This window comes from Lepidochelys olivacea (genome assembly GCF_965140295.1).
Source record: "Lepidochelys olivacea isolate rLepOli2 genome assembly, chromosome: 3".
Lineage (NCBI taxonomy): Eukaryota > Metazoa > Chordata > Testudines > Cheloniidae > Lepidochelys > Lepidochelys olivacea.
The window spans coordinates 45,274,313-45,299,016 of NC_140413.1; the positions used below are offsets into that span (position 1 = coordinate 45,274,313).

At 39.2% G+C, this 24,704-nt stretch overlaps 1 protein-coding gene across 2 annotated transcripts in view; it reads left to right on the top strand.

The window, feature by feature from the left end:
* The window catches only part of MCPH1 (microcephalin 1), a 231,582-nt gene that overhangs the window by 22,188 nt on the left and 184,690 nt on the right, over positions 1 to 24,704 (top strand). For both annotated transcript variants that reach the window (XM_084623433.1, XM_084623434.1), the window contains exons 7-9: positions 1,086 to 1,172; positions 10,002 to 11,336; positions 20,199 to 20,308. In XM_084623433.1, coding sequence (XP_084479559.1) covers positions 1,086 to 1,172; positions 10,002 to 11,336; positions 20,199 to 20,308 — 1,532 coding nt within the window. The remainder of the gene's footprint in view (positions 1 to 1,085; positions 1,173 to 10,001; positions 11,337 to 20,198; positions 20,309 to 24,704) is intronic.

The following is a 24,704-nucleotide window of genomic DNA, read 5'->3' on the forward strand; positions in this document are numbered from 1 at the left end:
TTTTGCAGTATCTGTTTTTGTTTTGAAGTATGTTTTATGGGAATAAATTTGTTTAAAACAAATTGAATATTAAAATATTGGTTTTTGTAATAGTATAGTCCTGGTTTTGAACAAAATTCCACAAAAATGGACCTTTTTGAAAATTCAAACTAAACCAGCTTTTTCCTTTTTTTTAAAATTTTTATTCATATACTTAATGTCAGGTCACTGTAAAAGGGAGAGCTCATGATAGATAAAAATCATATGCAATCTAAATGTTACTAATTTACTATACAAAGTAGCATTGGGTGGTCTGATTTGAAATAACTGATTTAAATATTTTTTTTAAGAAACAGGTTTAAATTGGCTTGTGGCTATATTAAGCTGTGCAAATTTGTGCTATTTGTAATATTAAAATTTACAATGAACTGAAGTATAAACACTGTATTTGCAAATGGCACAACTGGTATTTGAATTTACAGAACTATCTGCAGAATTCAAAACAATGAAGATTAAGGCCTCGATCCAGCAAACATTTAAGCACATCCATAACTTTACTCACATAAATAGTCCTACTGATTTCAATGGGATCATTCAAGTGCTTGAAATTTTAGTAGGTGCACGAGTGTTTGCGGCGTTAAGGGCTAAAGTTGTATTTTCCCTTAGTGGCATAATTTCTCTTTTCACTTCAAATTAAATTCCCTTCACTGTTAACAATACAAAGCTATTTAGACTTTCAGTACTTTAACAAAGCACTTGGGAACTTGTTTATACCCACAGGCCAAAATGTTCAGAAATAGGAGCCTAAAGTTAGGCTTCTAAACCCATACTTAGACACCTAAAGATATTTAGAGAGGGACTGAGATAGCCGGGTCGAAGCATTTTAGCTTTCTTGACTTATGGAAGTTCAATATATCAGAAAATGGTATTGGTTGCAAATATATCACAGGCCTGTTTGCTTATAATTTTGTATGTGCGTGTTTTGCCTCACAGTAAGGATGTTAATGATGTCTTGGATTTGTCTCTTAGCATAGATGAGCATTTTAAATTTGAAACTTTCCTAGGGGAAAAAAAGTGTAATAAAGTATTCATAAATTATATTTTAGCTTCACAAATGTCTACACTTAATTCAACACAACCTGGATATGGAGAGTCTCTTGGTGTCACCAGTTCTGCAAGTGCATTGCTGCCAGGTAAATAATGTAATTTTAAGTTCTGTGAAATATATTTTTTTAAAATTTTAAATGTACTAAGTAAAAAAAATTATTCTAGATAATTTGTATTATAGTGTAGTGTGACATACTCAGGTTTTGACTTCAATGAGACAACCTTTCTTATATAGCACTTTTTATTAGCATATCTCAGTGTTTCACAATCCTTAATGTGTTGTGAGGATAAATATCCCTGCGAGATTTGGGAAAACATGCTTATATTTGAATACAAGTGGTAAAAGTAAGCAAAAAGTTCTCCCCTTGATTTGAAAAGCATGTAAAGTGTAAGAACTGTAAGGAAAGAGCATGAGGAACAACATGAGGTAAATACCCATCCTTGTTCTTGTGGCTTACTGTCTTGGTTCGCTATTGGTTATCTTTTCTTTTAGTAGTGCTATATAAACTTTTGTGTGTGTAGTTCAGACAGTCTGATGCTGGAAGCAAAAGGAGAACTTGAAGACAAGGCCGTTGTGGAGAAACTAAATGAATCCTTTGCATCAGTCTTCACTCAGAGAATGTGCAGAAGATTCCCACTGCTGAGACATTCTTTTTAGGTGACAAATGTGTGGAACTGTTCCAGATTTAGGTGTCTTAATTTTTTACAAGCTGATAAATTAAACAGTAATAAATCACTAAGCCCAAGGGTTCTGAAGAAACTCAAATATGAAATTGCAGAACTAGTAACTGTGGTATGTAACCTATCACTTAAATCAGCCTCTGTACCAGATGACTGGAGGATACCTAATGTAATGCTGATTTAAAAAAAAAAAAAAAAAAAAAGATTCTAGAGGCGAGCCTTTCAATTAGGGCTGTCAAACTGTTAAAAAAATTGTGATTAATCACAAGATTAAAAAAATAATCACAATTAATTGCGGTTTTAATCACACTGTTAAATGGTATTCTATTGTTTTTAAATATTTTTGGATTTTTTTTTACATTTTCAAATATTGATTTCAATCAAAATACAGAATACAAAGTGTACAGTGCAAATATTTGCAATGTAAAAAAGAAACAAGAAATAGTATTTTTCAGTTCACCTCATACAATACTCTAGTGCAGTCTCTTTACATAAAAGTGCAACTTACAAATGTAGATTTCTTTTTTGTATTACATAACTGCACTCAAAAACAAAACAATGTATAACTTTAGAGCCTACAAGTCCACTCAGTCCTACTTCTTGGTCAGCCAACCGTTAAGACAAACAATTTTGGTTACGTTTACGGGAGATAATGCTGCCTGCTTCTTATTTACAATGTCACCTGAAAGTGAGAGCAGGGGTTCACATAACACTATTGTAGCTGGTGTTGCAAAGTATTTACGTGCCAGATATGCTAAACATTCATATGCGCCTTCGTGCTTCGGCCACCATTCCAGAGGACATGCTTCCATGCTGATGACTGGTTCTGCTCAATAACTGTCCAACATAGTATTGACTGACGCACATTCATTTTCATCATCTGAGTCTGACGCCACCAACAGGTGGTTCATTTTCTTTTTTGGTGGTTCAGGTTCTGTAGTTTCCAAATCAGAGTGTTGCTCTTTTAAGACTTCTGACATGTTCCATGCCTCATCCTTCTCACGTTTTGAAAGGCACTTCAGAGTCTTAAATGCTGGATTGAGTGCTATAGCTATCTTTAGAAATCTCATATTGGTACCTTCTTTGTGTTTTGTCAAATCTGCAGTGAAAATGTTCTTAAATCGAATAACATATGCTTAGTTGTCATCCGAGACTGCCATACCACAAAATATATGGCAGAATGCAAGTGAAACCATGGAGCAGGAGACATAAAATTCTCCCTCAAGGAGTTCTGTCACAAATTTAATTAACACGTTATTTTTTTAACGAGTGTCATCAGCATGTAGGCATATCTTCTGGAATGGTGGCTGAAGCATGAAGGCGCATATGAATGTTTAGCATATCTGGCACATAAATACCTTGCAACGCAGGGTACAAAAATGCCATGTAAACTTCTGTTCTCGCTTTCAGGTGACATTGTAAATAAGAAGCAGGCAACAGTATCTCTTGTAAATGTAAACAAACTTGTTTGTCTTAGCAATTGGCTGAACATGAAGTAGGACTGAGTGGACTTGCAGGTTCTAAAGTTTGACATTGTGGTGTTTTTGAGTGCAGTTATGTAACAAACAAAAAAATCTACATTTGTAACTTGCACTCATGTAAAGAGATTGCATTATAGTACTTGTATGAGGTGAATGGAAAAATACTAGTTTTGTTTTTTACAGTGCAAATATTTGTAATAAAATATAATCTGAGCACTGTAGACTTTGTGATCTGTGTTGTAATTGAAATCAATATATTTGAAAAAGTAGAAAAACATCAAATTTTTTATTATAAACAATAATAAAAAGCAATTTAAATGTAAGTGTGATTAAAACTGTGATTAATCATGATTAATTTTTTACTCGAGTTTGTTTTGAGTTAATCGCTTGAGTCAACTGTGATGAATGGACAGCCCTATGGGCAATTATAGGCCAGTAAACATAACTTCATTACCATGCAAACTGGTTGAAACTATATAGTAAATAACAGAATTACCAGACACAGATGAACATGGTGTGTAGGGAAAAAGTCAATAGGGCTTTCTAAAAGGAAATCATGCCTTACCAATCTATTAGAATTCTTTGAGGTATTCACCAAGCATGTGGACAAGGGTGATTCAGTTGATATTGTGTACTTGGACTTTTTCTGAAAGCCTTTAACAAGGTCCCTCACCAAAGGCTCTTAAGCAAAGTAAGTACTGCTGGGATAAGAGGGAAGGTCCTCTCATGGATCAGTAACTGGTTAAAAGACAGAAAACAAAGAGTAGGAATAAAGGGTCAGTTTTTTCAGAATTGAGAAAGGTAAATAAAGTGTGTGACTGGTTTCCCCCTAGGATGCCACTTGAAACTAGGATACCACTAAGCCCCCCTGACCTAACAGCCTAGGTTCCCTTTACACTGTACTGCTGTGCCCAGCCTGCCAAGCCCTCTCTCAGCCTGTAATTTTACCAGCACACATGCAGGTAGGGACACACCCAGCTGCAGTTACACAGAGATGCTGTGATCAGCTGTGCGTGGGGAAGCTTCAGCTAAGGAACTTTCCAGATACTCAGATACACCTCATTCCCCCTTTCCCCCCCGGGTGTAAACCCAAAATTTTACCTTCTTACGCTGCACAGAGGACTGTGCAGAGTAAGCTCATGAAATTCACCCCCTCCCTCAATGTGGAGAGGAAATATCCAACAGCTTTCTGCCCTGATTTATGATTTCCCCACACACACTGGTTTTAGACAAAGCAAAATCAAGTTTATTAACTACAAAAGATAGATTTTAAGTGATTATAAGGGATAGCAATATTAAAACAGATTACCTAGCTAATAAACACAAACTAAGCTTAATATACTTCATAGATCAGATATGAATAGCAAATTCTCACTCTAAATGAAGATACCAGCCTGTTTCAGATTCTAAAGGGGCAAGCTGCACTAACTTACAGCTTGGAATCTCCAGATGTTTCATTCACAGGTTAAAAATCCCTTCAGCCTGCGTCCAGCACTTCCCTCAGTTCAGTCTTTCTGTTCCTTAGGTGTTTTCAAGAGTCTTCTGGGTTGGGGAGTCAGTAAAGAACCCCCATGATGTCACTCCCCTTCCTTATATAGCTTTTGCATATCACAGGAACCCTTTGTTTCAAAGCTTGGTTCCCACATCTGTCAGTTGAAAAACACTGGTATCCCAAGATGGAGTCCAGCACCAGGTGACTGGGCACATGGCCCTGTAGTGTTACAGTAGCCATAACTTGGAGTCTGTTTGTAGCGTCCCCAGGTTCAGGAAGATAAGCTTCTTCTAAGGCCTGTTGTTTTCCTAATGGCTCATTAACCTGAATGGGCCCTTCTTAACCAGCCATCTAGACTGAGAGTCTTTTGTCTAGTGGGCGTTACCCAGGTGTAGATATATTTGTAACACAGATACATAGTCAATATTTCTAACTTCAGATACAAAAATGACACGTGCATACAAATAGGATAATCATTCAGTAAATGATAACCTTTCCAGTGATATCTCTGTCATGGAGTCACTGGGCAATGCTCTGGAACTACTCCATACGAAGCCAGTCAGGACTCTGGGGAAGCCGCCTCTCTCTGAGCAGACTGTCTCCAGGGCAAGAAGCTTACACAACTTTGGCCTTCCTGGGACTGACCTTGGAGCATTTAGCATCCTCTCTTTACACAGTGTGTTTCCTGCAGTGAGTCCGCACCAGTGGGGCTCCTGGGGAAGCCAGAGGGCCCTGCACCCCAATTCCGCAGTCAGACATGACTCTTAGCCAGCCAGAAGGTTTATGAGAAGACAGGTGTACATGGTCTAAAACAGAGCTTGTAGGTACAGAGAACAGGACCCCTCAGTCAGGTCCATCTCGTGGGGTAGGGAGGCCATTTCCCCATCTGGGCCTCCCTCCATTTTCCCAGCCAGCTCCAAACTGAAACTCTCCAGCCCCTCCCCCAGCCTTTGTCTCTTTTCCGGGCCAGGAGGCCACCTGATCTTTGTTCTCCAATACCTTCAGTGGCACCTTGCAGAGGAGGGGGCCAGGCCATCAGTGGCCAGGAGACAGGGCATCAGCCATTCTCTGTGCAGACAGCATCACACTGGCTCTGCAACAATCACCCAGGTTATCCCATCACCTAGATACTTAAGAACTGCATAGGGGAAACTGAGGCACTCACACAGCATTCAGAGAAAACATTAAGAACATTCCCACTTCGTCACAACCTCACATGACCTATCTTGCATAAAATACATCATAATTATGCCAGTATCATATCATATATCTATATCTATATATATAAAATAATGTATCTCTGAGGAATATGGGGTTCAGTGTCACAAAACAATCTGTAGTAGGACTAGTGCTATTCAACATAGTCACAAATGATCTGGAAAAGTGGATGAATCGTGAGGTGACAACGTTTGCAGATAACAGTATTACTCAAGATAGTTAAATAGAGGACTGTGGGAAGGTACAAAGAGCTCTCGCTATACTAGGTCACTGGGCAACAAAATGGGAGATCAAATTCAATGTTGATAACTGGAAAGTAATGCACGTTTGAAAAAATAATCCCAAGTACACAGACAAAATGATGGGATTTGAATGAGCTGTTACCACTCAAGAAGGAAATCTTGGAGTTATCATGGATAGTTCTTGGAAAACATCTGCTCAGTGTGCAGTGGCAGTCAGAAGAGCTAACAATGTTAGGAACAATTAGGAAAGGGAGAGAAAATAAGAAAATCATAATGTCACTCTGTAAATCCATGGTATGCCCACACCTTGAATATTATGTGCAGTTCTGGTCACCCCATCTCAAAAATATATGTAATAATTTGAAAAAGTACAGAGAAGAGCAACAAAAATGATTACGGGTCTCGAACAGCTTTTATAGGAGAGATTAAAAAGACTGGGATGGTTCAATTTAGAAAAAGACGACTATGGGGGGATATGATAGAGGTCTATGAAATCATGAATAGTGCGGAGAAAGTGAATAAGGAACTGATATTTACTAAACACAAAAAACAAGTGTTATTTACTCAGTAACACAATAACCAGGGTTCAGCCAGTGAAATTAATAGGCATCAGGTTTAAAACAAACATAAGGAAGTAATTCTTTACACAATGCACAACCTGTGGAGCTTGTTGCCAAGGAATGTTGTGAAGGGTATAATTCGGTTCAAAAAGGAAATAGATAAGTTCAAGAAGGATAGGTCCATCAATGGCTATTAGCCAGATGGTGAGGGACACAAGCCCATGCTCTGGGCGTCTCCAACCCTCCAACTGCCAGAAGCTGGAACTGTGACAGGGGACCATTCAATAATTGTCCTGTTCATTCCCTCTGAAACATCTGGCACTGGCCACTGTTGGAAGACAGGATACTGGGCTAAATGAACAATTGATCTGACCAGTGTGGCCATTCTTATGTTCTTACAAAACTTCCACACATACTGTAATGAACATATGGAATATTTTACTGAAGGCCATATAAACCAAAGTATGCAGCAATCTATTGCAGTAATAAAATGACAATATGTTTTTACATTTTCTTGCTCATGTTTTATGGTTACAGGTTAATCAGCGGCAGTATCGTAATCAGGGCTGCTGCTTAAGAAGCTAGATGCTTGCTTTGTATGATGTGCAGTATAGGGGATGACTTGCTGAGAGCTGCTCAGCTTTCTTTCATGCTCATCTGCCTATTAATCTTGTTGCTGGCACATGTAACTATGGCCTCATGCTTATTTTTTGTATTTGATGCAGCTTCTATGTTGGAGGCAAGAGCAAAGAACTAGATTTAGGTTGTAGCAATTGATCAAAGTAGAAAGTAAGATCTGCATAGCCATAAGAATTGTCATAATGGTAGATAGTTCAGTTGCCTGTCTAGTGTCTTACTCCTGACACTAGGCTGTACCATATGCTTCTTGCAGATGTTGTGCCTGTCACTAATGTACCATGTGGGTATTCTATAATTAATAAGAAAGCAGAGGGTTATAGGTATGTAAGAGTGGATCTGCTCCTGCGAATACAGCATGTGTTGGATTATTGTCATGATATGTCCTTCTGTGGCTTTGCTTTCAGTTATAAACATAGCAGTGTCTGGAGAGCAGTATTGATATTCCCATAAAAGAAGAAGCTGCCCTCTCTCTTTCCCCCGTAGCCTATGATCACCATCTTTTTGTCTGTACTGTAGGTTCCTTCAGGAATCTGTTGCAACACTAAAGCCACAACCAGCACACTTTTGACAAAGTGTGGCAAAGAAAAAGGAGAGATTAATTATAGTGTAGAAAGACTGCCATAATCCCCTGAAAAATTCAGATTTCTATTTAGTTACATAACTGCAATAATAATTTCATCAGTACCTCCTTTAGAAAATGTTTAAAATTCAAATGCTTTAGTAGAATGAGCTGCAGTATGTAGATTTTTAGTTTGGTAGTGGTTAAAGTGATAATACAAATAATTTCCTCATTGTTTAAGGAAGAAGCTTCAGATGCTGTTTTAACTCAAATTAACTTAATGTGGTGGGTTGGCCCCGCCCCCCCCCTTCTGGGATGCCACCTCATGTACTGGGATTTCACTGAGCCTCTTCTGCTCAACCAGCCTGGGTTTGCTCTTCCTGATTTGCTGAATTAGGTTCTCTGGCCTCTTGCAGTGTGTGTGTGTGTGTGTGTGTGTGTGTGTGCGCGCACACACACACATGTAGGGTCACACCCTGCTGCAGACACAGACTGAAATCAGCTGTGCGTGAGAGGGCTCCCCCAGCACTCACGTGCACACACCTTTTGGGAGATAAACGGTCTTGCACCGTAAAAAAAAAAAATCTGCACAGCGCAAGCTCATGAAAATCCGCCCTCTTTCTCGCTGTGAAGAGAGATGTGCATGACTTCTTCCCCATTCCGGTTAGAAATTACATAATCTGGGTTTAATAATAAACAAAATAAGTTTAACTACAAAAGGTAGATTTTAAGTGGTTAAAGTGATAGCAAACAGAACAAAGCAGATTACCGTAGTAAATAAACAAAAGCCACAAACTGAGTTTAACACACTAGATAGGTGAGATACAAATTAGCAAATTCTCACCCTGAGTGATAAACAGGCTAGCAGATTCTTAAAGCACAAGTTGCCTTGGCTTTCCCAGGTTTCCATACACCGGCTAAAGATCTTGGCCTGGGACCATCATTTCTCACAGCTCAGTCTTTGTTCTTCAGGTGTTTTCAGGTGTGGTATTTTTGGGAGAGTCAGGACCCCCATGTTGTCATTTGTCCCTCTTTTATACCTTCCCCCCCACTTGCTGGAAAGCTTTTTTGCTGTGACCTGGGTCAAACAGTTCTCCTTGTGTAGAGCTATCTCTGAGGGGTTTCTGTTGCACACAGTTGCTGGAGTAATCCTTTTGCTTGTGTGCATTTAAAGCCACTAACATTGTTTGGCCTCATTCAGTGTAGCACATTTGAAATATAGAGACATGGTCAATATTCCCAGCTTCAGATACAAAAATGATACATGCATACAAATTGGATAAACATATTCGGTAAATTATAACCTTTCTAATATCTTACAAGACCCATCTTGCATAAAGTATATCTTAATTATACCATATACATATCAATAACATATTTCTATGAAGAATATGGAAGTGTAACGTCACACTTAATTTTAGACATGAACTGAAGTCCTCTCTTTTATCTAGTATGTGCCCTTTTGTTAATGTCGGTTAAGCACAAATATGGATTTCACTTTCAGTTGCTGTCTTAGGTGTCTGATATGTCATGTGAAGTTTCAGCTCTCGTCTCCTCCAACTCAGTTAATCAGGATAATAGCCATATCATACTTAAATCAAGACAGCTAATAGACTTGTGCAATACCTATAAAACTTACTGTAATTCTTGTAGGAGAGCATTTCATTATAAACATAACTATTGCAATAAATGAGTATGTGTTTCAAAAAATGTAAGTATTGATATAGGGGCCTCAGGTTTCTCAGAGCTGTTCTAGAATAATCAAAACTCTTCTAGTCTGTATCTGAGCATTGGTTTGCTAGAGTTCTGAAAAGGTTCTTTAAAATTATCACATTCTTCCACCAAACACTTTATAAAGTGAATATTGTAAGAGGAAAAGTACAGAAATGCATTTTTTCAATATTTAAGTGAAAATCTTAGCTGTGTGAATGTTAAGTGGCTAAATCTTTGGACAATTATTTTAGTAACTTCCCACATACTTCACTAACTTTTCTACTGTTCCATTTTGTTAGTGTTTATACTGCTGTTGTTAATGTCTTGCAGAAGAACACATCAGTGATTCTTTAAACTTGAGTTTTGATGACATTTGGGGAAACTGTAAATACAAAAATCAGAAACCAGCATCAGCTGAAAGTGATATTTACGTTTCAACACCTGCATCAGAGCATTCTCTGTTTTCAAGCAGTGACCAAGGGAATTTAACTCCAAAATCATCTAACAGAAAACATTTAAGCAAAAAACTAATTTTGCAACGCCCTCTTGAAGATAAACTGTTTGCTAAAAGGAGAAAATCTAAAGTCTCCCCTGACCTAAATCAGTGTGGTGAAGATACTCTGACTTCTGCATCGGTTTCAACCAAAAGTTCTTTTCTCCAGGAAAAAGACTTGAGTCACATCACTCTTTCCCAAAAAATTGTCCAATTGGAAGCTGCTGCAGTTACCACAGATAATCAGTCTGATTCATTAGTGAGCAATGAAGATTCTATTAATATGCATTTGGGTGACATAAATATTCCTGTTGACACAAGGGATTGTAGTCTCCGATACAAAATAAGGGGAAAACCAAAAAGAGAAAAATATAATATGAAATTGACCACATTGGCGTTATGTAAGAGAGGGTCTGAAAATGAGTTTCTTCTAGCGATGACCACACGTAACAAGTCATCAGACATAGAGGAAGCTTCATATGAAGACTTTTTTTCACCTTCTAATTTGAAGAAAAGTGAAATGCACGTAAGACACTTTCCTTTGCAAGTTCAGCAGAATTCGCCAAGTGCTCCTGAAGTGAGTTGCAAAAGAGACTTTTTAAGCCACAAACAGGATAGATTGTTTGAAGGGTCAGATAAACAGTGCATTGCTCTTTCCAATAAAAGGAAAAGAACTGTTGAGACAAGTGGTGTTTCAACAGAGAGTGACTGCAAGCTAACTGAATGTTCAGAAAGTACAGTAAATGTGACCTTAAACTGCATGTCAGGTGGAGTAAACACTGAGACTGCAGAAGCCCTGGGTTCTAGCCCTCTGAATCAACTGCATCAAAATGTTCAGAAAATAACCTGCAGAACTAGCGTGAATAGCTGCCCTCAAGCTACTGGTAAGTTGCTCTATTCAAGTGAAAATTCAAAGATGCAGCATGATGATGCATTAAAAATGCTTGTGCAACTAAATTCTGAAATGGACTACCATGTTGAGGGAAAACAATGGCTTTCAGAAACTGGACTACCAGAAGAAAATACTGTATTGATGACATCAGATTCTTTAAAAAGTGACAAAATGGGTGCAGTGAAGCCAAAAGAACACCCACTTACTTTTCCAGACTCTGCAAATACAGAAAAGTCAACAGGAGAAAAGAAGGAAATCCTGCTCAAAAAATGCAGTCCAAGTATGTGAACTTCTTTTTCCTGGTATTTGGCACACTATAAAAACCCTGTGCCATTTTTCTTGTGTATCCTAAGAAACAGTATTATCACGGTTAATTATACTGTGATTTTACAAATTGTCCATATTGTATAGTACTTAATTTGGAGTGTATATACCTTTTAATCCACCAGTGGAAAAACTCCCTTTAAATAAAATTGTGGTAAAAATCAGCAGGGGGAGATGCCCGTAAAAATATAAGTTGAAAACTTGCATTCCAGTAACTCATGCCATCGGTGTGGATGGAAGTGCATGAGTGAGTCCAAGAGATATGGATGGATGGATTCAACTTAGAATTTGTTTTTCAGTATGTTGCAAGCTTAATTTTTAAGTCATCAGATTTTTTTATTATTGGATAATCATTTAAGCTGGTTTAAAAATTACTAGAATCATTCTGGTATTAGAATATACTAGTATGATACAATACCATAGGAATTTCCCTGCAAAAAATTACTGCCTGTTGTGGGTACACTATTTTTAAAATTTGATATTTTTGACTTTTGAATATGGGGAAAACTTTTTCATATAAGGTTAATTTCATTTTGTAAATTTAGTTAGACATTTGTAAAAGAGTGCTAGAATGTCTAAATTTTATTATTAAAAACTTCATGCAAAGTTTTAGTGCATAGCAAACATAGCTGATTATGAATCATGGAATAAAAGCCCAAGTTGACAGAGAACCTTAAATATAGCTGTATGTATGGTATCTCTACACCTCAGGCTACTGGTTTGGCTTAATTAATAAAATAAGTACCAATATTTTTAGGTCTGAAGTACCCCACAATTGTATAGCTTAAAAAAAATAGCTTTTGTCGCAAGTTTAAACCTAAATGATTATGGAGATCTATTTTTTGTGCCAGGTACCCAAGCTTAGAAAATGGTCATCAAATTAATACCTTTCCTTTGTTCTTTTTACAAGATAAGCATAAGGACATCAAAGGTGCTTCTTCCAATTGTGTGGTTTTAAAGTTAGATATCTACATCAATTGCTTTGATTAACTTATAAATTCTAGCTCCAGATACAAAAATGAGCATGTCTTTGGGGGCACTCTGCTTTAATTCCCAAAGAAGAACTTTCAAACTTTGGCAAACTTGAAAATACAATCAATTTACTGAGCCTTCTGCTGCTGTTTGAAAATCTGTTTTTTGGTTAAGAACTTTCATTACTCAAGTTCTGCTTGATCTAATGATGTTATCTGACATTTACAATTGTTACTGTTTTCTTTGGTGGTGCTTCTGATGTCACATGTTCAGCCTTGTGACTTCACTGCAGGATCAAATAGAGCCTGAGTTTGGGGAGCCCTTGTTTAAAATCATTTGAAAGGGAAGGAGCAATAATAAAAAGAATAAGATTTGAATTTGTTTAAATATAAAGTTATGTGAAACACAAGTCCCACTTAAACTTTTAGAGTAGTTAATGTGGTGAATTTTCAGACTGAATCAGCGTGGTTATTAAATATTGATGTCTTGTAAATAAAGCCTTCATTTTTATTTTGGATTGATTGTGAATTCCCTTCTAACGCAAGAGAATTTATTTGTTACTGTTTGTTGAAATAGTAAAAAATTTGTTTTTGTTCCTATGTTCCAGGTAATTGTTTGAAAGTGTTACATGCAAATGTTAATTAGAGCTAGCAGAGAGGAAACTGCTGTGTTTTTTAAAATGCTGAAAAAAATCTCTGATAAAATAAATCTTTGACCTTTCTCCTGAAACATGTAGACAAAAAGTAATCCAATATCCATGATGACAGAACTGATCTCCTTTCTGCATAAAAGATTTGTCCCTTGAAAAAAATTTTTTTTGCTCTGGATACACTTATGCTAGAGTTTGAAACTTGGAGGAAAAAAAGATTTGAAATATTTCTCTTTCCTTTGGTTATTGGCAAAATTCCCATTGACCTCAATGAGAGAATACTTATTTGCAATGGATCCTCAATTCTGCCTTTGCCGGAGCATGTTGTTTTCCACCATCAAGACTTGTGTGAGCAGTTGATAAAATTTTTATGTGCAAACCATTTGTGAGTGCACAGGCAAGTGAAATCTGGGGTCTGACAATTCAAGTCCCCTGATCTGACTTTGCAAACTGTGCACAATTTCCTAAGCAGTTCACTTTTATAAGGCGCTGTTCCCACTGTTGTCTGTGTCTCTTCCTGAGCTGTGCAGGAATAAGAAAAGCTACGGTTAACATCTTACAGTGCTTTGTGATCAGTGACATTTGCACTGAACACAAGGGAGAGAATCGGTGGTTTCCTCATCTGTGAATAAGAGTTAATGGAGATGCAGCAGTGTACACTATTTTCAGTGACCATTAATATACCATGAGATAAGGGAAGCCTAATGGATTTGCTAATTATCGAATTATGTAAAACTTACTTAATTAAACTATACATTTTATAGTAATACAATTTCCATCAGTCTGGTTGTGATTTATTTTTTGATAGGGATAGTGATTAGATAATTTGGTGTTGTACTGTGGTCTAGAATGATCTATTTAATTCCTATAGCTACTTACCTAAAAACCCCAGCAATAAATGATAGGTGAGGCAAGGAATGGAACATTAATAGATTTTAAGAAAGATTAAACATTCTTCAATTGTTCAGATGACACTTGAACATAGGATTCTTTCATATTCTTTTTAGTCTTTCTGAATTAAAACTTGGGACTTGAGTGATTTTTTTTTTTAAGATGCTTTATAGTGAATATAGAAACAGTACATTCTCTTACGTGGCAAAAACTGTAATTTGCTCTGGTCCCCTATAGTCTTGTGGATGGAGCACAAGGCTGAAGAATCAGGAGTCCTGAAATCTCTTCATCGCTGCTATTTGCTTGTGGTGACAATGGGCAACTTTAGCCCCATTTTTTTGGATGGGAGCTCTGGGGGCAGGTGAGGGGGGTGTGATGGGAGCTCTGGGGGCGGGTGAGGGGACTGTCTTGAAGTTAACAGGAGTTTTGCCACAGATTTCAGTTGGGCCAGGCTTTCATCCTGGGTGTTCAGCACTGCTGATATTTGAGACATACAAATTTGAAAATGCTAGCCTTAATTTCTTTACTTCATTTTTCCACCTCTGTAAAGACACAGACACTTTAAGGCTGGGAGTGCGTGTGTGTGGTTATTACAGCTTGTCACGGGGCGTCAGGTTGAGGCAGACAATTTAAGAGTAGCTATGGCTCAAATGGCAAGAGTAACTAGGGTGTTCTCTGTCTTTAGGGCAGCTTGGCCTAGTGGCCAGAGTCCATAAGGCCACCATTGCTCCCAGGGCAGTGTGGCTTAGTGCCCAGAGTCCTTGGAGCTGCCCTTGGGCAGTCATGTCCACCCTACACGTGCCTGCACCCAGCGGTAAATGTGGGGCAGGATAGGGGGCTCCCGGCTCACCCTACCCCACCAGATCCCGACCCAGGACCTTATGAAACCCAGTCAGGCTTGTTTCCCATTTCAATCTTCGTATTCCCTGGGCTGCCTCCTACCCTTGATTCCGGCTCCATCAGGTCCTTTGGAGGTAGTGACCTCCTGTCGCTCTGTTCCTCTCTAGCTGAGGGGAGTTCCGGCTCAGATGCTGTGTCTTCAGCCTTGGCAGTCTGGAGCTCCAGCAGTTCTCTGGCAGGAGCCTGTAGCATACGTCCACACTTGTCCTCAGTCAGTCCAGCCTGGGCAGGGCTGCTACCTTTTATATCCTGCTTCCAGCTAGAGCATGCCCAGGAGGGGCAAGGGGCATGGCCTCTTCAGCCCACAATGTGTTGTCAATCCCAGGTGGGGCAGTGCAAGGTAGAGATACCCCATCCCACAGCTACATATTATATTTCTTAAGGTTTTTAATCTTCTACTTTTAAATAAATATTTTATATAGGCCTGTCAAGCAATTAAAAAATTAATCGCTATTAATCTCTCAAAAAAATTAATCACGCGATTAAACAATTATAGAATACCATTTATTTCAATATTTTTGATGTTTTCTACATTTTCAAATCTATTGATTTCAATTACAACACAGAATACAAAATGTACACTGCTCACTTTATATTCTTATTACAAATATTTTCACAGTAAAAAACAAAAGAAATAGTATTTTTCAGTTCATCTAATACACATATTGTAGTGCAATCTCTTTATCATGAAAGTTGAATTTACATATGTAGAATTATGTACAAAAAAGCCTGTATTCAAAAATAAAACAATGTAAAACTTTAGAGCCTACAAGTCCACTCAGTCCTACTTCAGCTAATTGCTCAGACAAATGTTTGGTTACAATTTGCAGGAGATAATGTTGCCCGCTTTTTGTTTACAGTGTCACCTGAAAGTGAGAACAGGAGATTGCATGGCACTGTTGTAGCCGGTATCACAAGATATTTACATGCCAGGTGCGCTAATGATTCATATGTTCCTTCATGCTTTGGCTACCATTCCAGAGGACATGCGTCCATGTTGATGATGAGTTTTGCTTGGTAACGATCCAAAGTAGAACAGACCGACATATGTTCATTTTCATCATCTGAGTCAGATGCCACCAGCAGGTTGATTTTTCTTTTTTCTTTTTTTTTTTTTGGTGGTTTGGGTTCTGTAGTTTCCTCATCGTAGTGTTACTCTTTTAAGACTTCTGAAAGCATGCTCCACACCCCATCCCTCTCAGATTTTGGAAGGCACTTCAGATTCTTAAACCTTGGCTTGAGTGCTGTAGCTATTTTTAGAAATCTCACATTGGTACCTTCTTTGTATTTTGTCAAATCTGCTGTGAAAATGTTCTTAAAATGAACAATATGTACTGGGTCATCATCCGAGACGGCTATAACAGGAAATATATGGTAGCGTGCGGGTAAAACCGAACAGGAGACATACAATTCTCCCCTCAAGGAGTTCAGTCAAAAATTTTATTGCACTATTTTTTTTAACGAGCATTGTCGGCATGGATGCATATCCCCTGGAATGGTGGCCGAAGCATGAAGGGGCGTACGAATGTTTAGCATATCTGGCACGTAAATACCTTGCAACGCCGGCTACAAAAGTGCCATGCAAATGCCTGTTCTCATTCTCAAGTGATGTAAATAAAAAGCAGGCAGCAGTATCTCCTGTAAATGTAAACAAGCTTGTTTGTCTTCGCGAGTGGCTGAACAAGAAGTAGGACTGAGTGGACTTTTGTAGGCTCTAAAGTTTTACATTGTTTTGTTTTTGAGTGCAGTTATGTAACAAAATTTACATTTGTAAGTTACACTTTCACAATAAAGAGATTTCACTACAGTACTTATATGAGGTGAATTGAAAAATACTGTTTCTTCTGTATCATTTTACAGTCCAAATATTTTTAATAAAAAATTAATAAGTGAGAACTGTACACTGTGTTCTGTGTTGTAGTAGGTTTCAGAGTAGCAAACATGTTAGTCTGTATTTGCAAAAAGAAAAGGAGTACTAGTGGCACCTTAGAGACTAATAAATTGGTTAGTCTCTAAGGTGCCACTAGTACTCCTTTTCTTTTTGTGTTGTAATAGAAATCCATACATTTGAAAATGTGGAAAAACATCCACAAATATTTAATAAATTTCAATCGGTATTCTATTGTTTCACAGGGCGATTAATCGCGATTAATTTTTTAAATGGTGATTAATTTTTTTGAGTTAATCGTGTGAGTTAAGTGCAACTAATCAACAGCACTAGTTTTATAGTTTTCTATACATAGAATCATGAATATCAGGGTTGGAAGGGACCTCAGGAGGTCATCTAGTCCAACCCCTTGCTTATCCCAGCCAGGGCTTTGTCAAGCCTGATCTTAAAAATATCTAAGGAAGGAGATTCCACCACCTCCCTAGATAACGCATTCCAGTATTTCACCACCCTCCTAGTGAAAAAGTTTTTCCTAATATCCACCCTAAACCTCCCCCACTGCAACTTGAGACCATTACTCCTTGTTCTGTCATCAGCTACCACTGAGAACGGTCTAGATCCATCCTCTTTGGAACCCCCTTTCAGCTAGTTGAAAGCAGCTATCAAATCCCCCCTCATTCTTCTCTTCTGCAGACTAAACAATCCCAGTTCCCTCAGCCTCTCCTCATAAGTCATGTGTTTCAGTTCCCTAATCATTTTTGTTGCCCTCTGCTGGACTCTTTCCAATTTTTCCACATCCTTCTTGTAGTGTGGGGCCCAAAACTGGACACAATACTCCAGATGAGGCCTCACCAATGTCAAATACAGGGGAACGATCACGTCTCTCAATCTGCTGGAAATGCCTCTACTTATGCCATTGGCCTTGTTGGCAACAAGGGCACACTGTTGACTCATATCCAGCTTCTCGTCCACTGTAACCCCAAGGTCCTTTTCTGCAGAACTGCTGCCTAGCCATTCGGTCCCTAGTCTGTAGCGGTGTATGGGATTCTTCCGTCCTAAGTGCAGGATTCTGCACTTGTCCTTGTTGAACCTCATCAGATTTCTTTTGGCCCAATCCTCTTATTTGTCTAGGGCCCTCTGTATCCTATCCCTACCCTCCAGTGTATCTACCTCTCCTCCCAGTGGAGTGTCATCTGCAAACTTGCTGAGGGTGCAATCCACACCATCCTCCAGATCATTAATGAAGATACTGAACAAAACCGGCCCGAGGACCGACTTTTGGGGCACTCCACTTGATACCGGCTGCCAACTAGATATGGAGCCATTGATCACTACCCGTTGAGCCCGACAATCTAGCCAGGTTTCTATGCACCTTATCGTCCATTCATCCAGCCCATACTTCTATAACTTGCTGGCAAGAATACTGTGGGAAACCGTGTCAAAAGCTTTGCTAAAGTCAAGGAACAACACGTCCACTGCTTTCCCCTCATCCACAGAGCCAGTTATCTCGTCATAGAAGGCAGGTAGATTAGTCAGGCATGACTTTCCCTTGGTGAATCCATGCTGACTCTTCCTGATCACATTCCTCTCCTCTAAGTGCTTCAGAATTGATTCCTTGAGGACCTGCTCCATGATTTTTCCAGGGACTGAGGTGAGGCTGACTGGCCTGTAGTTCCCCGGATCCTCCTCCTTCCCTTTTTTAAAGATGGGCACTACATTAGCCTTTTTCCAGTCGTCCGGGACTTCCCCTGATCGCCATGAGTTTTCAAAGATAATGGCCAATGGCTTTGCAATCATATCCGCCAACTCCTTTAGCACTCTCAGATGCAGCGCATCCGGCCCCATGGACTTGTGCTCGTCCAGCTTTTCTAAATAGTCCCGAACTACTTCTTTCTTCACAGAGGGCTGGTCACCTCCTCCCCATGCTCTGCTGTCCAGTGCAGCAGCCTGGGAGCTGACCTTGTTCCTTGCCTGAATCCTGGTCTATGATTGGGGCCCATAGGCACAAATGTAATTCAAATAAAATATATATATAATAAACCAATAATGCTAAAGCTATGTAATGCTACTCTGCATTTAAAAGGACACTTAAATTTTAATTCCAGCACTGCAGAGTAATATTTACATAATAAAATTTCTCACTAATTCATGAAGGCATATACCTTAATATTACATTTCAGGTAAAATCCTTTCATATGGAAAAGCTAAAATTGGGATTTAATTTAAATTAATCAGCTTTTTTCTGTTCTATGAGAACCAGAATGTGACACTCTAAAACCAAGTGAAACTTACTCATAACTTAGATGATAAAATTAAAATAGTAAGGCACAGACATTAAATAGAAGAAATGGTAGAACACTTAACTAGATTAAAACTGAAAAAATTTAAACACTAATAATGGATAAATGACACTTTTTTTGTTCTTAAATTACTTGCCATATTTTTGTCCTTTTAAGAAGTCATTTTTTAAAATGCTTGATAGAGAATTTGAAAGTTTTAGATTTTACTAATGAAGATTTTTAAAAAAAAAATCATTTGTACGATTCATTTTGCTTGGTCAAGTTTTAAATGCAGTTATATTCATGAATATTGATTTAGTACACTTTTGTATTTTATCCCCTAAAACAAATAGAAAATCAGCTTATTTTGGGGGAGTTGAATTTCGAATACCTGGGGCACTAAACTTTCTTTAACAAGACATTTAACATTTTGAAATGAAAAATTGTGCAATGGTTTAGACTAGACTCTAGAAAATTAAATTGGCAATAATGACCTAGTTAAATCTTCAGTAATTAAACCTGCATTTATGAAAAGATTGATCAAAGAGTAAATATCTTAATCAGGCAAATTATCTTCTCAAAAGTGGTTTTGACAGCCCTGGAGACTGAAAGTTATTAAATCACAGAACAGATACAGCACAGGCAATGACAGTGCATGGTTCCTTTTGGCAGCCTCCCTATCAATGTGCTGTCTTCTTCTGGAGGGCCATATTTAGAGTAGTAGCTAGGCTCCATGCCCATTTAGTCCTCTTCCTGATGACAAGGTGCCAATTGCGTTTGTGGGTATGATTTGAAAATAGGTCTGAGACCGCCAATTTATTTTAAGTAGGCTAATGTACATTGACATATAAGGCAAAATTCAAACATCTGTGCTTTATAATCCCCAAATTTAGGTTTTGTGTGGATACAAAGAAATTCTGAATACTTTTCTAAATAAAAATGCCTTTGTGTGTTTTGAAAATCCAGATACTGTATCATTGTACCACTGTGCATGAGACTAGAAATTGAGAGGCTAAACCAGAGACATAGGAGGGTAAATGCACTGTCATAGTTCGAGTGAAATAGAAAAGTAAACACGACAAATGTTAATATGCAAATTATATTTTGAAAAGATTTCAATCATATTTGGTGGTACTTGGGTGAAAAGCTTTCCAAAACCTTTTTTTAGAATTTTTTTTTACCAGATTGCACCTTGCTTTCCCTGCTAGGTTCTAAACTTGTAATGCACTTGGTTTTTAGGTATTGAAAATAAAACTTCAGTATGTGAGGCTACAGATGGCTCTTGTGAAGTTTTTAATGAAAAGAGTAAGCCCAGTGGGGAATCAAAGAAAACTGGGAGAATCAAAAAGGTCAGTCTTCGTAGACACAATGGCAAGACCATTTTTTATATGTAATATATAATTTTAACATCTTTAAAAGATAACTGTCCTCAGTATGCAATGCAAAATGATCTATTGAATTTTGTCATTTTTTTGTTTATATTTTGGGTGAATATTGAATAGGAAGGCCTAGACGGCCTACTCTAGTGAGGCTTGACTATGTATGAACTACATCATATGATTGTCAGTGTATTAGAATATGACTTGGAAACATGCCTTAAGTTTTTCTTTATTAGAGAACTACTAATTGTGATATTTTTAGCAGTTGTATTGTGAAGCATCCATTTAAACAAAGTGGGTTTCACTTCTATGTGATGTATAGTACTAAACAATTTATGGTTCAAGCAGGACTTGAATGTAAAACTTGGAAGATGAAGCATCGCTATAGAACTACTGTCACTTAATCCTTCTAGTTTTTCACTTTTTAAAAACCTTGTTCTTGGTAAATGTAAAATTGATTAGCAGCAAATATAACTGGTAAAAGTAAATTAACACACTATGTACCAAATGGAAGAATGAAGATAAAGATGGCTGAAGTTTCTTGCAGACAAAATCACCCAGAGAGAATGCAGAGAGATGAAGTATAAATCAGCTAAAGTAGGATAGAAAGCTAGCTCATGTGTTTCAATGAATGTCTGTCTAAAGAATTTCAGAGATCTGCTGATCAAAAGATCTGTTTTCCTTCTACATTGAAATATTAAGTAGGTGCAATTATTAGAGAGCTTCCAAATTAAATGCCACTCTTGGTAGCAACTTGCTGGACTAGATAGACCAATGGTTGCTTTGGGTTGAAATTATGACTTTATTTCCTGCCTTTATGCTACTTGATTCTTTTAACTGTTCACATACAGATTCTCTTTAAAAAGAAAGAACAGACTTGCTGAAATCGCAGCTGTTGCTATATTTTAAGATTTCTGGTCCACTATTTTGAAGAATTTAGTCAGAACCATCTCATGATTTGCCACAAAAATATGACACTGTATTGCACCCCCAGAAAATATCACCATTCAATCTTTGTTAGGACTACTTACAATAGCAGTGATTGAGATTTTGTATCAGATTTGTTGTTACTGATTCATTCATCTTTAGTCTGTGTAAATTATTTACTACCACAAGTGTATACAATAGTTCCAATTTTATCTCATTGCTCTTATCTATTTTGGGAACCTTGTTTATCTTAACTTTTTTTTTGCTTGCTTAGTATTAAGCATATTACATAATGCAATATACAAGCAGTATAGCAGAATCCATCTCATCACAATACAAATTCAAAGGCTCTTTCAAAAGTTCATAAATTGCTATTGCTTCCAGTCTAATTGAACCCAAGAGTGGTTCTGCAGAATTCCAGTTGTATAAGGCTGTGTTTGATCTTGCTATTGTAGTTACAGGTACTCATTTTGAAATGTGATCTGCTCAAGTTATTATTTAACCTGTAAAAAACAGTCTGGGAAACAATATAATCTATAGTTAATTTTTCTTCAAAAGTTTTGTTTAGAATCAGGACTCCCATAAGAAGTATTTTGAATGATAATTGATTTTAATACATTCTCACAAGTGAAAAGGTTGTCATTATATTAACTGGGATTGAAGAATTGTGTCTCCAGCCCTCGCTCCTTCTCCATTAGTGTTGAACATCAATGATGCCTGTACTGTCTAGGTGAGATGTAGATCTCTGCAAAGTGCAGTATCTGTTGCTCCTTCCCACCCAGAACTCGAGAAGCCTGGGAGCTTCACCTATGAAAGCACCTGATGGAGAAGGCTATGAGGCCCCTCTCTGATCCGGGTCAGGGAGACCTCCCTATACATCAGCCTCAACTGACCAACAGCGCCCACCAAGTATGTGCCAACATCTAAGCCCCAAGACTCTTCTAGAGCTCCCCATGAGACTAGAGGGCACTCTCATGGGCATAAGGACAGATCCTCTTTGAGGACTGTCCATAAGAAACATGCTTCCCCCCGCACCCCCAAGCCACTTCAGGTCGGGTGGGACGTTACATTTTGACCTTAAAGAACTGGCTCCAGTGAAGACTCCCAGATTAGAAGGTAAAGCACGTAAAAAGAAAGATCAATCAGTCACCTTGGTACGAAAGCAAGAGGATAGGCGTTGGCTCATTCAGTCTGAGTGCTGGTCTGGACCCATCATCAGTAGAGCTTTGATCATCTAAAGACGGTCCAGCTGCCACAGGTGCACCAGGTTCTTCAGACTTGACTGCTGCACTCCCTATACTCCTGGAGAAATTCTATGCCAATAAATCTTAAAATTCTGCACACAATATTTCAAAGTTCTGCATATTTTATTTGTCAAAATAACAATATAATCATGCCTCCCCCATGCAGATCCTGGCAGCAGTCTTCCCTTGCCGCTTCAGAGAAGCAACCATGGTACCGGGATCGGTGAGCGGAGCAGACTCTGACACTGGGGGAGAGCAGCAGGTGTCCACTGCAAAGAAGGCAGTCCCAGCCTCTTCCCCAATGGTACAATTGTTGCCAGATGAGGCAGTTGCAGGGCCTGGGCGGGCTAGCTCACCCGATGACTTCAAGGAGCACCAAGCAATGCTGTGAAGGATGGCCTTGAATTTGGGCTTGGAGGTGGAAGAAATGGTGGAGCAATTGGACAACCTATTCAATGTGTTTACGTCATCAACCCCCTCACAGGTCGCATATCCTGTGCACAAAGGGGTTCTAAAGACAGCCAAGGCCTCTGGCAAACCCCATCCTCTATCCCCCCAACTTCCAAGTGGGCCTAAAAGAAATATTTTGTGCCTGCTAAAGGGTTTGAATATTTGTATACCTACCTGCCCCTGAGATCGCTGGTTCTGTGGCCAATGAAAGGAGCAGGCGAGTTCCACTCCCAAAAATAAAGATGGCAAGAGGTTGGACCTTTTCAGAAGGAAAGTTTATTCGATGGTCAGCCTTCAATTTAGTGTGTCTAACCATCAAGCCCCACTGGGCAGATACAACTTTAATTTTGTTGGACTCCCTAAACAAGTTTAAAGACTCCCTGCCTGAGGACCTGGGCCAGAGGTTTGCCACCATTTTGGAGGAGGATACCACTGTGGCGAGGAGCTCCCTCCGGATGGCCTGGGATGCAGCCAATTTGGCAGCATTTCAAAAATGGGTCTTTGGCCCCCTTTCATTTCTGAATTAAGAAATAGCAGGAGTAGAACCCTTTTCCCCTCATGTCCCGAGGGACCTCCTCCGCTTCCAGCCATAGGTGGTTTTCCACTTCTTGAATGAGGAGTTGCTCGTGGGAAGTGTCCCTGAAGAGGACACTGGGAAAGGAGGGAAGGCCGAAAATTACAGGGTGTTGCCCAGAGATGATATGTCAAGCACCCAGCAGTTTGAGGTTACTCGCAACCAAGCAGACCGGAAGGTGGCTGAGGAATCACTAGGGTGCTGGATTCTGAGGCATGCTTGGGCGTCATCCTTGAGCGCACCCTCAAAACTAGTGCTCTGATCCCCTTGGTCTTTTGAGGAGCTCAGCTGGACAGGTGAACGGGAAGTAGGGGGCAACGGTGACAGCTGAATGCCATGACTTCATCTCTTTTCTTAGAGGAGCCCTGCCGGGGAGGCCAAGGCCTAGAAGATGGGGGTGGCCTGAACTGTCTCCTCGCTGATTGCAGTGTATGCAAACCTAGTGAGTGGAGGGTAGCTTGAGTGTCCTTGAGTCCATGCAGCCTCGCAGCCATTTGCTCCAAGAAGAGCCCACTCCCATCAAAGGGAAGATCCTGGATGGAGGACTGCATTTCCTGGGACAGACCCGAAGATTGAAGCCAGGAACTCAGCCCCATCACCCTTTGTGGCCCTGTCGCTGATTGTGGTTTCCAGTGCCTTGGACCTTGGCTGGGGGGCCCACCAGAGCAATCTCAGCACTCAAGGCTGTTGGTCCCAAGACAATCGTTTGGCCTTCCAGGCTTTTCTGCCTTACCTGAAGGGCAAGGTGGTGCAGGTCCTGATGGACAAGGCCAGAATGTTTTACATTAGCAGGTAAGGCAGAGTCCGGTCGTCAGCTCTTCGTCAAGAAGCTCTCTGTCTGAGATTTCTGTGTGCAGCATGCCATTCATCTCATGGCTGCACACTTCCCCGGAGCCAGGAAAATGGTGGCAGATTGCCACAGCACGACCTTCTCATTTCGCCACGAGTGATCTCTCCAACCAGAGGTGGTCAGCGTGATCTTCCGAAGGTGGGGGACTCCCTGGATGGACTTGTTCACTTCTTGGCAGAACAGAAAGTGCTACATATTCTTCTTGATTTGGGGGATTGATGGGGCTCCCTATCAGACGCCTTTTTGCTCCCATAGTTGTGGGCTCTAATGTACGCCTTCCCAAGGGTGCCATTAATCCATAAGTTCCTTGTGAAGGTCAAA